This window comes from Panthera uncia, chromosome C2 (assembly GCF_023721935.1).
Source record: "Panthera uncia isolate 11264 chromosome C2, Puncia_PCG_1.0, whole genome shotgun sequence".
NCBI classification, from domain to species: domain Eukaryota; kingdom Metazoa; phylum Chordata; class Mammalia; order Carnivora; family Felidae; genus Panthera; species Panthera uncia.
The window spans coordinates 85,234,592-85,251,872 of record NC_064810.1 but is presented as its reverse complement, the minus strand read 5'-3'; the positions used below and the strand labels follow the sequence as shown (position 1 = coordinate 85,251,872).

Here is a 17,281-nt window from a genome sequence, read left to right as displayed (position 1 = left end):
TGTGTGTGTGTGTGTGTTGTATGTGTGTCCTTGCAGAGAAACAACATTGATGAGTTGGTGTGGTAAATGTGTGAAATTTACTTCATTGCAACTTGGAGACATCATTGGGCAGTTAGACATCTACACAGTATCTTAGTGGTAGACCCACTTTCTTTAATTATTTTTCCTCCAGCTTTATTGAGATATCATTGACATTATTGAGATATTGACATATATAGATATATATTGAGATATAATAACATTGTGTACGTTTAAGGTATACAACATAATGATTTTATTTTATTTTGTTTTTTTTTTTGCTTTAATTATTGACAGTAGGTGGAAGATTTCTCAGTTATCCTTCTCTCTTTGCGCTTTAATTCTGTTTATGTATGGGATATAGAAGTGATCAGGGGACCTGGCCACCTAGAAAGTCCCCAGCATCAGATGTAAGCTGCAGAGTTGTTCTTCGTATACCTGTCTGCTTGGCTACCCTTTTCTGTTCTTCAGAAAAGTAGCCTTGTGTCTTAGAAGTGCAAGGTGTGACACACTCTCTGGGCCTGCAGAAAGGAGCCTTCTTATCACTTGGAAGAGGCCCATCGTTAAAATGGAGTTGGGAGGCATTAGCTTTCCAGAGACAGAGGCTCTCACCCCAGGGTGAGTGATCAGGAGATCTAGATCCTTCTCCTGTGTCCACTTCCCAGCCTATGTTCTATCCCAGGGCACAGTCACCACCCAGTGTCCTTCTTGCATCTGTAATGGAGGAATGATGCTTGCTTACCTGGTTTTTTCCTCAAGCACTACAGAATATTTAGTTGTAGGCAGTGCTAACATAACTCTCTAGAGGAGGGGTTTCTGCTTTCTCTAATCCTTGACAGTAGATATTAAACACGTTTATTCCTTTTCTCTGTCTTTTACATACATACATGCTCTCATTCTTTTATGTATATGAAAAAAATTAATACTGGATGTATCCAGTTGTTAATAATTGAAAACTGGTCTTTGTGGAAAAGGAGAAGACAATGTTAGGTTAATAAAGCAGCTACCATATTTTGGTCCATTTATTATTCCAGGTCATGTGTTAAGCACTTACCATCAATTGTCATTTAATCCTCTTGGTACTACTGTGAAGTGGGTGCCATTCTCCCCATTTTATGGATGAGGAGATAAAAGGAGAAATAACTGGCCAGTAAGTGGCAGACCTGGAATTCATTCAGATCTATTGAGTTCAAAGTTTAAACTCTTAATTCCTCTGTTACGTAGTATCCAATTTCCCTTATCATTTCGTATCTGCTTATATCCTTATAACCCTTATACAAAGCCTTGCATATTCCTTATTATGCCTTATCATGTTTCAAGTATTAGTTTTGGGAGACACAGTTCAGGAGATTCCTAAAAGATTTTTTTTCTTTTTCTTATTTCTAGCAATATAGACACGATCTCCTTATGCTAGTTTAGGGTCTTGAATTTTTCTTGTGTTAGACCCAGACACTGAAAGACCAGGAAGAGGCAAAAAAATGTCCTTTTTGTAGATCTTCAGTCAGTATAGACCAGAATAAAGACTCTTTCGTCAAATAGTTCTGAACAGACAGTCTCTGGGAAGAATATTAGTGTTTGGACATTTCATTCACCTAGCAAGTATTATTGTTCACCTGGAATATTCTAGGCAGTGAGTTGAACAAGACCTAGTTCCTGCCTTTAAGCAGCTCACAGGGGAAGGGTCAATAGGGAGAGATTTTGTGTGGACTTTCATCATTTATGAAGAGGAAGGTACAGTGTAGGATTCCAGAGTGCAAGCTTTGAATGGACAGGTAGTGTTTAATCCCCAGTGCAGAACTTACTGATACGTGACCTTGGCCAAGTGACTTCATCTCCCTAAGCTCCTGTTTCCTTATCTGTAAACCAGGATAATAATAGTTTCTTCCTAGGGTTGGGGTGAAGGTTAAGGCAAGATAAACTATGCAGAGTGCTTTGTATAGTGCCTCACATGCTGTAATTACTATTACCGTTGTTTTTATCTTTCCTTTCCTTTTTTTTTCTTGCCTTAGGTTATACAGTTGGACTGTGGTTGATTAATTGTCATATTTTCAACATATTCAATGGAAAGAATAGAATTGTATTTTTTTAGTTGCCAGGTTTTCAATACAGTGGACAATATTAATTTCACAGAGAAGGACAGCTTATATATTTTCTTATTAAGGCTTTCATAGTGTTTTTGCCTTGATTATGATTGGCAAACAATTGATATACTTTAAATGATGATAATAGGTTGTCAGTAGACAGTTCAATAGTGTTGTCAGGCACAATTCTAAGCACTTTGTATACTAACTGATTTAGTCCCCATAGCAGGTTTTTGAGGTAAATTTGCTGTGTGTCTACCTAGATCTTTTTGAATGGTTTACAGTCTAATGGTCTTTCAGGAAAAATTTTAATTTCCAGGAATTAATTTTAGGAATAAAAGAGTAAGTGGTGCATAATTTACACTTTTTGCTAGATTTAACTAACAAACTTGATGTCCCAAACCTGCAATTAATGAATGCACATTACTGATTTTGAGATTATTTTGAGCAGATATATATTGAGCAGTTACTGTCTGTGTGATTCAATTTGAGACCCTCTACAGGCTACAAAGATGAATATAATATATAGCATGTTTACCTAACAGGGTAAATATAATGTGGGCTCATCTAATCTGATTTCTGGTACTCTTAGGTTGGTAGTTAGTTACCCATAACAAAGGGATGTGTTAAATTATCCACCCCTCTCCCACCACACCCCAGCCTCCAGTTCCCTCCCTGCACTGCCCATGGTATCACCAGCTGATTTACTCACCCAGATACTGACCACAGAGCAATTTTAAGAGTCTTGGGGCTTTTGGGGCGCCTGGGTGGCTCAGTCGGTTAAGCGGCCGACTTTGGCTCAGGTCATGATCTCATGGTCCGTGAGTTCAAGCCCTGCGTCGGGCTCTGTGCTAACAGCTCAGAGCCTGGAGCCTGTTTCAGATTCTGTGTCTCCCTCTCTCTGACCCTCCCCCGTTCATGCTCTGTCTCTCTCTGTCTCAAAAATAAAATAAACGTTAAAAAAAAAATTTAAGAGTCTTGGGGCTTTTCAACCACATTTTGGAAATAACTGATATACTGATGACTTTTGGCTGATCTCACTATTACATATTTTCCAGCTTTGAAGTTGATGTGGTAAGAAGAAGAGGTCAGAGAGGTGACATTTTTACATTAGTTGAAAATACTGCAGCTGGAGTTGGTTGGATTTTGGTGAAATTAGGATTTGGCTATATTGGAGTAAGAATGATGTTTATTACTGCCTCTCAGAAGGTAGGAAGCCTAATTAGAGATAATTTTTATTACAGTTTCTGGAGAATGAACCAGGGTAATAATAGATAAGTTCCTTAGGATCGTTAAGTTCCTGTTTTTTAAAGAACTCCCTTACATTATTGCCTGGACCCTTCTACCATCCTTGTGTTGGAGAATTTGAGATACAGAGAGGTTAAGTGACTTGCTTGGGGCAAAAAACAGGTCAGTGATAGACCAAGTCAGTGTTCAGTGCCATGGATTATAGCTCTTTTATGACAAAATAATCGTGCTAATTCCCTGGGTATACATAGTATATGTTCTAGTGTGCCAAGTGCTTTAACATCATTTTATGAACATTGCATAGTCCTGGCAAGTAGATATGATTAAGAAATCTGTTTTGTAGATGTGAAAATGGAGCCTCAGGGAGGGTCAGTGATTTGTCCACATTGGAGTGAATTAAGTAGCATATTCTAGACCCAAATCCACATCATTTTGACCCATTTTTGGATAGTGTTTTGTCCCTCTACTATGGCTTTTTTTCTACACTAGGGGGCAGCAATGCATTTGTATTTGCTTTCTGAATTCTGGGCCCACTGCATTCCAGGTAGAAGGCAATGACTTAGATATGAAAAGTAGAGTTTGTGGGGACGGTGTTCAGGAATCTTTCATTTTAAGACATAGTATCTGTCTACAGCTTATTTTCTTTTTTACATAACCTACTATATCCACATTGACACCACATAGAAATGGTTGTTATAAACAAGGTGATAAATGTGGAGAGAATGAGCTGGAACTGGGGCTTGAATTTGGTATAGTAGGTAAATAGTCTGCATGAAATTGTCAAACTAAAGTCTAGACAATTCCTGAAACTTTGAAGGGAAACTCGAGATATTGACCATATGTATTAATTTAAAAATGTAAGGTCAGATTTAGATATTTTAGATGCTTATCTCATTATGTATATATATTTATATATATTTAGGATTCACATGATCATGGATTTTAGATACAGTAGTATTTTAATGAGGTGTTGGCATTTTCAGTAGTCAACCTCAACCAAAGTTTCAATAAACCTTCCTTATGTCAACTTTGTGCTGTAAGATAGTGATTCTCTGTGGGAGCAGAGATTGGGGGTATGTCAGGATTGCTTGTGGAGCTTTTCTTTTTTTTCTGTTTCTCTTTTTTCTTCTTATTTTTTTTAATGTTTATTCACCTTTTTTTGAGAGACAGAGACAAAGTGTGAGTGGGGGACGGGCAGAGAGAGAGGGAAACACACAATCTGAAGCAGGCTCCTGGCTCCTAGCTGTCAGCACAGAGCCCAATATGGCGCTCGAACCCACAAACTGCAAGATTATGACCTGAGCCGAAGTCAGACACTTAACTGACTGAGCCACCTAGCCGCCGCAACTTGTGAAGCTTTTCAAACCCCACATAAAAACATGTAGTACATGCACATATTATCCTGCAGATAATACACACACACACACAGACACACACACACACACACACAGACACACACACAGTTGGTCCTTGAACAACATGGGTTTGAACTGTGTGGGTCCAGTGGGTTTTTTACAGTACAGTGTTATATTTTCTCTAGCGTATTTATACGGTAAGAATACAGTATATGATGCATATAACATAAAATATGTTTAATTGACTCTATGGTATTGGTAAGGTTTCTGGTCAACAGTAGACTATTAGTAAAGTTTTTTGGGAGTCAAAAGTTATATGTGGATTTTTGATTCCATGGGGGGTTCAGCACCCCTAACCTCTGCGTTGTTCAGGGGTACTAAACTGTACTAAATTCTAACAAGGGTTTTAGAAAAAGATGTCTACGGTTGAAAAGTACTTTTCAGAAATACAAAATGCCACAGCAAAATAAAAGTGTAATTTTGCACCATGCTCCAAATCACTCTCTAAGGACAACATTCTCCTCCGTTAAACATTTTCTCCTTGGGAAAAGGTCAGGAAGAATGACTGGTTGTGGGTGAGTGTGTGTCTGCTTGTGTCTGTTTGAGTGTCCTTCCTTCTCAGTGCAGTCACTGGAACTGCCAGGTGTGCCTCAGACAAAGCTTTGGATGCTTCATGAACTATAATCATGATTCTGATTGCCTTGTTTCATTGATCTAATCCCCTTGTGTTTCCCAGAACATCTCGCTTTGCCTCATTCCCTGAATACTTGGTAGTGCAGATAAAGAAGTTCACTTTTGGTCTTGACTGGGTTCCCAAAAAATTTGGTAGGTATCTTTTGCATGCTTTTGCTTGAAACATCAAATTAGCCATTAGAAAAAATGGCGTGTGAAAGGGCCCATGTGGTTGGCTGTCAGAAATAGTTCCATTTCGTTCTTTTTCCATCGTCCTCACCTTTCTCTTTTGAGTCACAGTATATGATTTGCACTCGTAATAAAAACTATCACATGCTGCCCACCCCTGTAATGATGCGTTCTGGGATGACTGGATTCTGAGAGTGAAAATGGCATCTCCACATTATCAAATAAACCATGCTTTCCAAACTTTAACGTGCACACAAATTATCTGGGATCTTGGCAAAATGCAGGTGCTAATTCAGCAGGTCTGGGGTGGGGCCTGGGATTCTTTATTTCTAACAAGCTCCCTGGTAATACTGATGCTGCTGGTGCTGCTGGTCCAGAGACCACCCTTGGAGGTGCAGGTAATTGAAGGTACATGCTCCTCTTATTATTTCTCCTCTGCCTCTAAAGTAGGCAGGTGTGGCTGAGAATAGTCACTTAAATCATACAAATTTTATTAATAACAAAATGAGTATAGTCAGTTGCATTAAATAGTCAAAAAAGGGATTTGATTTTTGCCTTACTTGGGTTTTTTTCTTGCTATTTTCAGAAGCCTTTGTTAGAGGTTAGTTTTCTAGACAATGTATGAGAACATTTTCTCCATCGTCATGATCCAACATCAAGATGTTACTAGGCTGTCTTCGGTGCCGGATGGACAGTTTTACTCTTTGTCATTTCTCAAGCAGGTAGCTCAGGCTGCTTGCCAGTCTTAAAGATTTTCTGGTTTTGAGGGCTTAAAAAATAACTCAGGTCTTATACTGGTTATTTAAGAACTCATCTGCTCATCTGAAGGGGGTAGGTAGAAAGAATGTAAAATCAGCAGGACGGATTTCCCCAGAACCTCTAGCACTCCATTGACATGGTACTTACTTGCCACGTGACCTTGTGCAGGGCCGTGACTGATTCTGCAGCACATCTTCGATTTTCCTGGTGGAATGATTTTGTGGGCAGGATGATCATCACTCAGCCTTTCCTCTGTGGACCTGAGAAGTACCTGAGAGAGAAAACTGCTTTCTTCTAAAGGCTTTTAACTGCTTTGGAAACAGCTTTCTTATTTTTCTTTGTTATTGGATTTTCTGTAAAAATTCAGATCAGATTTCATAGACTTGCTGAATTTAAAGGAGCCTCAGAGCGTTAATGAACCTGAATTTTTCTGTTGAGGAACAACTGTATTGACTTTGTCGGACATTATGTTTGTTTTTGCTATCCCTTGAGATTGAAAAAAATTTTTTTAACTAAGCTTTTTCTCTGGGTTGTTGTTTTAAAATAGGATTTATTTATCTGACATCATAGCTAGTTTTGGGGATAGTATTTTCAGGTTCTGTGTGCTAGCCCAAGAGACCTATCCCACACCAACATTGGGACCCATTTTTCATTATTGTCATAACTGAATATAACACCAAATCTCAGCAGACTTTTAGACTAATAAATTTTGTATTTAAGTAAGTCAGCACAATAACAACTGACCTGAGCAGTTAAAAAAAAATACCCCAAGCCTAATACACTTGAGATTCAATTTTATTTCTTTAAAACTTCATTCTTTATTACCTTGGTTAGAATGATCGCAGTGCCTGTCATGATCTGAGAAAAGGCATAATCTAGGGGCTGCAAACTCAAATGCCTAACAAGCACAGGGATTAATGTAAATGAAAGAAGTACATTGGATATAAGAAATGTGTAGCCTGGCTATCTTGGTCTTTCTTGGGTATTTCCACTTTGGATAAAGACATGGCTTAGAAAAACATTTCTTTACCAGAAGAATCAGAATAGCACAAATATGATGCTCAGGATCAGTAGGCAGCAGTGGGGTCTGTGATAGGCTCTAGGGCACATATTGTCTAGAGTGGAAGCTGAAAATTAGACCCAGGCAGTTATTACCATTTGAGAATATGCTATAGCTTTCTGTTTTTCATAATAAGCTGGAAATAGGGATATTTAAATGAAATCTTCTGATTTAAAAATTGGAATTTGTTGCCAACATTTTAAAAACATTAAACAGAAAGTGTCTGGGCCACAAATAGTCTTTGGGTTCCCAGTTTACAACCTCTTGCTTGTTCAGTGTGAAATGTTCTGTACTTTCCCTCTGCTTCTCCATTAAATCTAACTAGTCTCAGTGAGTTTACTGGCCCAGTAATCTACTCCAGGGAACTGAAAAGCATCCCTTAGCTCTGCTTAGACACATGTACATAAGAGTTAGAGGTGCTGGTTTTAGGGGGTGATTGTGGGTTTTTGGAGAGTTGGTGAATGTAATCTCTCTAATTTTGCAGATGTTTCTATTGACATGCCAGACCTACTTGATATCAACCATCTCCGAGCCAGGGGGTTACAACCAGGAGAGGAGGAACTTCCGGACATCAGCCCCCCTATCGTCATTCCTGATGACTCAAAAGGTACCATCTTCTGTCAGGAGGATGTTCTCTCACTGTCTCCCTGCCCCACCCGATGATGAAGTCTCTTCTCTTCCACCACTCTGTTGTCCCTTGGCCATTTTCCTGTGTTTAACCCACCACAGACATACAGTAGGAGTCCTGGCTGCAACAGTAAACTTAAATTAGTCATGGGAGGAGGCACAGACCCATGATGAGTAAATGAAATGGACCTGCAGAAATCACTGGTAACAGAGGGCAGCAAATCTCCAAACAGTTTTTAGGTTATGTTGCCTCTGGCTTCCTCTGCCTCTTCTTCCCCCAAACGGACCTGTAGGGAAGATAAGGAGTGTGTTTTCAGTAGGCTTTTAGTTTTGAGGAGCTGTGTCCTCTTGGGAGTATGGTTGGACAGCCAGAAGGGGAAGTTCAATAGTGCATGTTGGTTTTAAAAATCTTGACCACATTTTACCTCCCCAGCTTAGTCACTGTTTCATACAAGGGAGCAGTTGGCTCTGTGAAGACTAAATTTTTATTTAGAAATACTTAACTTAAAAAAAATTTTTTTAATGTTTATTATTGAGAGACAGAGACAGAGACAGAGACAGAGACAGCATGAGCGGGGAAGGGGCAGAGAGAGAGGGAAACACAGAATCCAAAGCAGGCTCTGAGCTCAGAGCTGTCAGCACAGAGCCCAAAGCGGGGCTCGAACTCATGAACTGTGAGATCATGACCTGAGCCGAAGTCAGATGCCAACCAACTGAGCCACCCAGGCACCCCTAGAATACTTAACTTTTTAAGGGAAAAGGACATACAGAAAATAATTGCTTCATCTTTGTGGATCTGAGGACAGGGGCAAAAAATCTTGGTTTTATTGTTAGCTCGGTTACTGATGAAATTGGTTTCATTGTGGTTTCATTTGCTCACCTATCTATTTACTGTTCACCTTTTTAATCAGTTAATTAGGTGAATTAATAGTGATAGAGCACTCTGGGCCCCTCTACCAAAGGTTTTTCATTAGTTGAGCATTGAATATTATTGGTGACCAAGTTCAGGTGCCAAAGAAGGGTAAGGTGAATCCAGAAGGAGCAAGATCATATTCAAGATAGGCATCTATGTTCCATTATTATCTAGTGCTAAGGCAAATGCTAAATTGTAGAGTATGGAAAGTAGGGAATGGAACTCTGCGTGGCACACTCTGTTATGTGGCATAGGTGGTCCATTCAAGGGGCCAGAGAGCATAGATCAGTGTGAGCATCAGAGAAATACAAGATGGTTTATAGTTCATTAGAACTGCTCCTGCTTTCTCTGATGTTTCTAACAGAATCCTTAGTTTGTAATTATATAGAGTTCTTAGAAATACAGGGAGATAAATCATTTCGTTCATTTAGGTGATAACCAGAGCATCATGTTTTATCTGATTGAAATGCCTGAAACCTGTTTATTTTCACTCCCTACTGTGATGATTTCATATTGAACAGACTTGGTGGTATGTGTTGGGGGGAGCTGAGTGGTTGACAACAGTGTGGAATCCCTCGGGGTTGAGGGATTAGAGAGTGCCCTGCATGAACTCTTACTTTTTCTCTAAAACTCTTTGCCATGCTTTGGTCTCATTTCTTCCCTCTCCTTTAATTTCCAGATCGCCTGATGAACCAACTGATAGACCGTATGTATCTTTCGAAATTTTTCTCAGTTGTCCTACAGTTGTCCTGGGTCTGACATTTATCTTTGGGAATTCAATAAAGGGGCATTGTTCTCTACATGTGTATGTGTGTAGCTTTTTCCTGGGTAGGAATGATTCTTCGTTTGCAAGTTGAGTTACCAGTAAACGTAAACCAGTGACATGGTGATTAAATGGCTCTGTAGCTCAGAAGAGTGATCATCAGCATGAAAGCCAACCAGCCCCGGATTGGAAACCTGGCCCTGCCATTTATGACTGTGCAACCTAGAAAAATTTACTTAACTTCTCTGAGCCTCAGTTTCCTCAGGTGGTGAAGGTGGGCTAATGATGCCATTTCTTCCCACTCTGGCCATGAGTAGGGCTCTAGAGCAATGATGGCACTGTGGCCCAGCATTTTTTCCACTCCTGCTGTTGGACAGGACATGGCTGTATTAATTAATACTCTAAAGGTTATTAGTGTCATTGGATTGTGTTAATTTTGTAGACTTTTAGTTCCTTAATCCTGTGGGAATTGGTACTCTTGGTTTTCTGAAAAGAACATAATAAACTATTTATAATGAATATTTAGAGATTAATTAGGAGGAAGAAGGAATGTTTAACACTAAATACTCTCAATCTTTTTGTCTACAAAGCCCTCCTGGAGACAAACTATTGTTAATTTAGAAGTTCATGTATTTTGCAAATGATTGATCATGTGGCTTAGACCTCCACATTTCTTTTCCTTGGTCAATTACGATTTGCTCTTTGCTAGAAGAAGCTGTTAGGGTCAGCGAGGGTCTTGGGAAAGCCATTGTCTCTGTGCATAATCTATAACAATAACAATGGCTGTTACTACTTTTGAATGGTTACCATGAGTTATATTGCATTTATTATTTCATAAATTCTTCCAATGATAAATAGTTTTACTATTCATACAAAATCCAGGTTCTTATTTGATTTTCACAGTAAGAAGGGCAGGGCAGGTAACCTTTTACAGAGTATAAAATTAAGACCCAGAAAACTTCAGAGACCAAAGAGCTGGGACCAGAACCAGATCTAGGAGTCAAATGTGCTTTTCATGCCACTTGACATTTTCTGGAATGTGAGAGGTTTGCTGGCTGCTCCAGATCCTCCAGAGAGCTGTCCTTGCAAGGCTTTTGCCCCAGGGGAGGTGATGGGTGGTTGGACCTGACTGCCAGAGGAGTCTGTCTCTGATTGGAAGCACTTAGCCATTTTCCAGTGTTAATGGTTTGGCCATTGATTTCTTCCTAGATCTGAGCCTGCTGTCTTATCAGCAATTACCTGTACTCAACAGGAGAAGTAGAGTGATCTGGGCTTGTTTAACATTTGCATCCTTCCTTTCTCAGATTTTTAAAAAGAATAACTTTGATTATTTTCTTATTATGAGAGTAAAAAGGTATTTATAAATTATGGATTATCAGTAGGAGCCATCTATGGTTTCATCGCCCATCTATAATCACTGTTAACTCTTGGCACATATCCTTCCCCTGTCCTTGACCCATGCCTGGCTCACTTAATTTTTCACAAAAATGGAATTAAACGCTTTCAATCTAATATGTTATTATAGACATACATACACCATTTATTGAGCTGCGCTTCTTAAACTGCATTGTAGGGAACATTAGAGTCTTACAAGATGTTGAAAGGTATCCTGTAGAGTTTCCTAGTTTCTTTACTGTAGGAGTCTTTATTACAGGATGTTTGAGTCTTCACTGTGCTGATGCACCTTGTGATTTCTAAGGGGAGAATAGAGAATGTAGATTTTAAAACTAATTTGGCCATGGAAACCCCTTGTTTTGTGGTTCAATAATGACATCTCTCTTGGAACACAAGGCCACCATACAACACAACTTGGGAGCCACTGTTGTCCTAAATCATTGCTTTCTTAAAATTTGGTCTTGATAGGATGTTCTGTGTATCTTCCTTGTATGATAAATACATTTTGGATATAATTTTTATAGAAAAGATATCTCTCATCCTCAGTTCTACTACTACTGTGTTCTACTAATTGCCATCTTTGGCAGAATTTTCAGTAGAGACATCACGACACGGAAAACATGAGGGATATATTTTGTGCTCCTCTTCCCCCCTAGTTGTTGGATAATTTGAGAGCACTATGTAGGTGTTTATGTGTGCACTTATGCATACATGTATGTGTATATATATAAACATGTATATACATGTGCAAAAGTATATACAAAAAATTTATTGGCCTATATACATGTATGCATTATACATGCATGTATTTATGTGTGTATGTGTGTACATATATATAGATACACATGCCTGTAGGTTTTAATGTATATTTTTGTACATTATACATATACAGACGTGTGCTTCTATGTATACACATGGACACACACACACACACACACACATACGTATGCACACACATCTCCACCAACATCTATCTATTATTATGAAAAGAAAAGAAAAGAAAACGCTCTGCGTCCAAGCCCAAGTTAGGTTTATAAAGGCTATCTCTTTCAAAATCTTAAATGTAAATAAACCATTACAGAACATATTCTGTCTTTTCTACTTAACATTTGGGCTCTCCATTTCCCCAGAGCTGATTATTTCCTTTGACCTGGTATATGTAAAATACATGTATTTTCCTAAAGGCCTGGTATAATTTCCTATGGGATTTAAAGAATAGGCTTTTAGGCCTGTAGATAATTCTTTTCTCTTCAGATTTCAGTCATAGAAGAACTGCTGTAGGAAAGGTCTTGAGATGATCTGAGAGGTTGAAATGGTTCTGGGAATATAGCAAATCTCCCCTTATGAAATTAGAGAATTGTTCTTCCGTGCTTGGGCTGTCCAGGTAGTTAACATGGTTCCTATTTAGGTCAGATATAAACTCAGCTCAAATAGCTAAATATTTGGATGACTTAAAACACAACAAAACAAAGTTAAACCACCAAAAAATAGCACTTTGTTTGGATAGCACGTGGATAGTGGGTGAGGAGAAGCTAAGACCAGAAGAGAGTTTACATTTTTACACCAGAATATTCTGTTGTGCCCCATAGCCTCAGACATTGATGAGTCATCAGTGATGCAGCTGGCCGAGATGGGTTTCCCTCTAGAAGCGTGTCGGAAGGCTGTGTACTTTACTGGAAATATGGGAGCTGAAGTGGCCTTCAACTGGATCATTGTTCACATGGAAGAGCCAGGTCAGTGGTTGGAAAGGGGAATAGCTTTGGAGTCTGATGAGATCTTCAGTGTTGCTAAGCCATGGAGATACTAACATGTCCTCTGAATGTGTCCCAGAAAATGACTTTTTAGCTCATGATTTAGCTTCTTAGCTCACTTTTTCCTGCCCCTCATAATTTAACTTTTTAGGTCACTTTTTTTTCTGCTTCAGTGAGGTGGCACTTTGCCTGTGGAGCAGAGTCACAGTGTTAATCTTTACTCTCACTCTCTCTGTTTTTTTAAATAATAGCTTTACTGAGATATAATTCACCTTTTTTTTTTAAGTGAGTACTTTACATTTATTTATTTATTTATTTATTTATTTATTTATTTATTTATTTTCACCTTTTTAAAAATGTTTATTTGTTTTTGGGAGACAGAGACAGAATGTGAGTGGGGGAGGGGCAGAGAGAGAGAGGGAGACACAGAATCTGAGGCAGGCTCCAGGCTCTGAGCTGTCGCCGCAGGGCCTGATTCAGGGCTTGAACCCATGAATCGTGAGATCGTGACCTGAGCTGAAGTCGGATGCTCAACCAACTGAGCCACCTAGGCATCCCATAATTCACCTTTTAAAGTATGTAATTCAGTGGCAAAAAGACCAGTGGAAAGATGTGGGACATACAGGCATATGTCAGAGAGATGTTGTAGGTTGAGTTCCAGACCACCACAATAAAGTGAATCAAATGGATTTTTTAGTTTTCAGTGTATATAAAAGTTATGTTTACACTATACTGTAGTCTGTTGAGTGGGCAATATTGTTTACTGAAAACCACTGGGTGTACACTTCAAGTGGGTGAATTATAGGGTGTGTGAATTATACCTTAATAAAGTAGACAGAAGTGAAAGCTAACTAAACAACCCCCATTTCTTCATGCACAGTTTTCTATTTCAAGTCCTTATCATTTCTTAGTTAGAAATATAGGCATATCTCATTTTACTGCACTTCATCTGATTGCACTTTGCAGATATTATACTTTCTACAAACAGAAGGTCGGTGGCAACTCTGTGTTGAGCAAGTCTATTGGTGCCACTTTTCTAACAATATTTGCTAACTGCGTGTCTCTGTGTCACATTTCTGGTAATTCTCACAATATTTCAGACTTTTCCATTATTATTCTATTATGTGATCTGTGATCAGTGATCTTTGATGTTACTGTTGTAACTGTTTTGGGGTACCACAAATTGCACCCGTAAGATAGCAAACTTAATCCACAGATGTGTGTGTTCTGACTGCTCCACCGACCAACCATTCCCCTGTCTTTGTCCCTCTTCTTGGGCCTCCCTATTCCCTGAGACACAACAATATTGAAGTTAGGCCAGCTAATAACTCTATGCTGGCCTCTAAGTGTCCAAGTGAAAGGAAGAGTCACACATCTCTTAACTTAAAAGCCAGGAATGATTCAGGTTAGAGAGGAAGGCGTATTGAAAACAGAGAGGCCAAAAGCTAGGCCTCTTACACCAAACAGTTAGCCAAGTTGTGAAGGCAAAGCAAAAATTCTTCCACAGAAATGAAAAGTGCTACTCCATTGAACACACCAGTGATGAGAACACACAGCAGGTTTATTGCTGATTTGGAGAAAGTTTTAGTGGTTTCGACACAAGATCAAACCAGCCACAACATTCCCTTGAGCCAAAACCTAGTCTAGAGCAAGGCCCTCACTCTCTTCAGTCTGTGAAGTCTGGGAGAGGTGAGGAAGCCATAGAAGAAAAGTGTGAAGCTAGCACAGGTTATTTCATAAGATTGAAGGAAAGAAGCCATGTCCATAACATAAAAATGCAGGTTTTTCAACAATCAGGCTGTATTGTTTTACATTCTACCACCAATGTATGAGGGTTCCAATTTCTCCATATCCTCACCAACCCTTGTTATTATTGTTTTTATTATAGCCATTCCAGTGGATGTGAAAGTGGTAGCTCATTGTGATATTGATGTGCATTTCCCTAATGATTAATGAGGTAGAGCATCTTTTGATGTCCTTGTGGGTAATTTAAATCTCTTTGGAGAAATGTCTATCCAATCTTTTGCCCATTTTTTTTTTTTTTTTTGAGAGAGAGAGAGAGCACTTGTGCAAGCATGTGTGTGTGCAAGTGGGGGAGGGGCAGAGGGAGAGAGACACTCTTAAGCGGGCTCCACGACATGAGGCATGATCTTGATTATGAGATAATGACCTGAGCCGAAATCAAGAATCTGACACTCAATTGACTGAGCCACCCAGGCAGCCCAACTTTTGCCCATTTTTAATGAAATTATTTGTCTTTTTATTGTTGAGTAGTAAGAGTTATTTTCTTAATCAATACAAGTACCTTACTGTATACATGATTTGCAAATATATTCTCTCATCCTGTGAGTGTTTTCACTTTCTTGACGGTATTTTTTTAAAAAAAAAATTTTTTTTAATGTTTATTTATTTTTGAGACAGAGAGAGACAGAGCATGAACAGGGGAGGGGCAGAGAGAGAGGGAGACGCAGAATCTGAAACAGGCTCCAGGCTCCGAGCTGTCAGCACAGAGCCCGACGAGGGGCTCGAACTCACGGACCGTGAGATCATGAACTGAGCCGAAGTCGGACGCTTAGCCGACCAAGCCACCCAGGCGCCCCTCTTGATGGTATTTTTTGAAGCACAAAAGTTTGCAATTTTGATGAAGTCTAATTTTCTATGTTTTTTCTTTTGTTACTTGTATTCTTGTTGTCATAGCTAAGAAGCCATTGCCTATCCTAAGATCTCTAACATTGAGGTCAGGGAGCCATTTTGAGTTAATCTTTGAATATAGCTTGAGGTAGGGATCCATCTTCATTCTTTGTATGTGGACATGCAGTTGTTCCAGCACGATCTGTTGAGAAGACTGCCCTCCCCCATTGAGTGGTCTTGTCAAAAGTCAACTGACCATAAATCTATGGGTTTATTTTTGGACTCTCTGAATTCTGTTTTAGCTGATCTATATGTTTATCCTTAATGCTAGTACCAACTGTCCTGATTATTATAACTTCGTAGGTATTTTTCCTTCTTAGCTCTAAAATGTTGTTTATTTCAAGACTAAAAAAAGGAAAAGACCTGAGAATGATTATTTTCCCCAGATTTTGCCGAACCACTGACCATGCCTGGTTATGGAGGAGCGGCTTCTGCTGGGGCCTCTGTTTTTGGTGCTACTGGATTGGATAACCAACCTCCGGAGGAAATTGTAGCTATCATTACTTCCATGGGATTCCATCGGAATCAGGCTATTCAGGCGCTACGAGCCACGGTAAGCGTGAGAGATAGTGTGAGAATATTCTCCACTTATTGGAGGTCATGTGTATTTCTGCCAGTAGCCGTTGGGCTTTCCAGTGTCCTTTGATCATTTGGAATCATGTTCATCTCACTCTGTACCCCACCATGGCCCATAGAAATTATATTTGCATATATTATATATATATAGCTAAAATAAATGATTGGGGGGAATTATATGGGCAGTTTAAGAACAGGGAGTAAAAAATAAAAAATAGGGAGATAATGCAGCCAGGGCAAGATGACCAAACCTAAAGAAACTGTATCATCTTGGTGTTTATTACTCGCAGGGGTCTGAGATTTGACTTGGAGCTTCCTTGGGGCCTTAGAGCAGAGAAGGATGCATTAGATTCAGTGTTCAATAAGGCAGTTCTTGAGGAGAAATTTTACGTTTCTGAGACCAAGACCTTGGAGAAGTGTCTATCAAAAGTCCTCAGAGAGAAGACTGAATGGCTTCTGGAATTTTCCATTTCTGTTTCTCTCTGAGGAGAGAGAAGATGCTTCTGGTATTAATGAACTTCTGATGTTATCAGGAGAGAAGAGACCATGCAACTAGAGGGTACATAGAAGTCATCCTCTTATAGTACAGATACCTGTTTAATATTGAGGGAAAGTACTTTTTTTTTTCAACCCACCCTCCCTTGCCACACCATATCCATTTTTGAGTGGATGTCTGCTACTGATTCTTTCTTACCTTTCCTGACTGGTTGCCTGCTGGGGTCTATTGTTGAGGTCATATAACAGTTCTCAACTGATGCATGGGGTGTGGCTGGAACAATCTGTTTCCCTTTAAAATGCTTGAAATATCTCAACTGGAGTTAGTTTTCATTCGGGGTACTTGCTTTGCCCCACTTATTTTACTGCCTGAGTGTTTCATTGGAGATTCTGACGATGTTGAAACAAATTCTTTAACCTGCCATTGATGTCACAAACAGAGGAAAATGTTTTTATGGTCAATTGGTTTGAACTTCATGGAGTTCAGTTTAAAACAATATAACCTCACTAACCAATGCTGTCACCATTAATCAAGGCATTAATCTTGTCTCTACTGCAATTTCAACAGTTCTGCTGACATTGAGGGAGAAGATGCGCTAACATGGTACTCACATTGGCATCCCTTCTACCTGGCATGGCTCTGCAGAAAACACAGTTGATAGGGAATGTGGTGCATGCAGTTATTGTG

The 17,281-nt window shown here is 39.3% G+C and overlaps 1 protein-coding gene across 1 annotated transcript in view; it reads left to right on the top strand.

The window, feature by feature from the left end:
* USP13 (ubiquitin specific peptidase 13) overlaps positions 1–17,281 on the top strand; it is a 116,304-nt gene that overhangs the window by 81,934 nt on the left and 17,089 nt on the right. Inside the window, exons 14-18 of the mRNA XM_049629553.1 lie at positions 5,439–5,527; positions 7,867–7,989; positions 9,602–9,628; positions 12,670–12,813; positions 15,909–16,075. Of these exons, the coding sequence (XP_049485510.1) occupies positions 5,439–5,527; positions 7,867–7,989; positions 9,602–9,628; positions 12,670–12,813; positions 15,909–16,075 (550 nt within the window). The remainder of the gene's footprint in view (positions 1–5,438; positions 5,528–7,866; positions 7,990–9,601; positions 9,629–12,669; positions 12,814–15,908; positions 16,076–17,281) is intronic.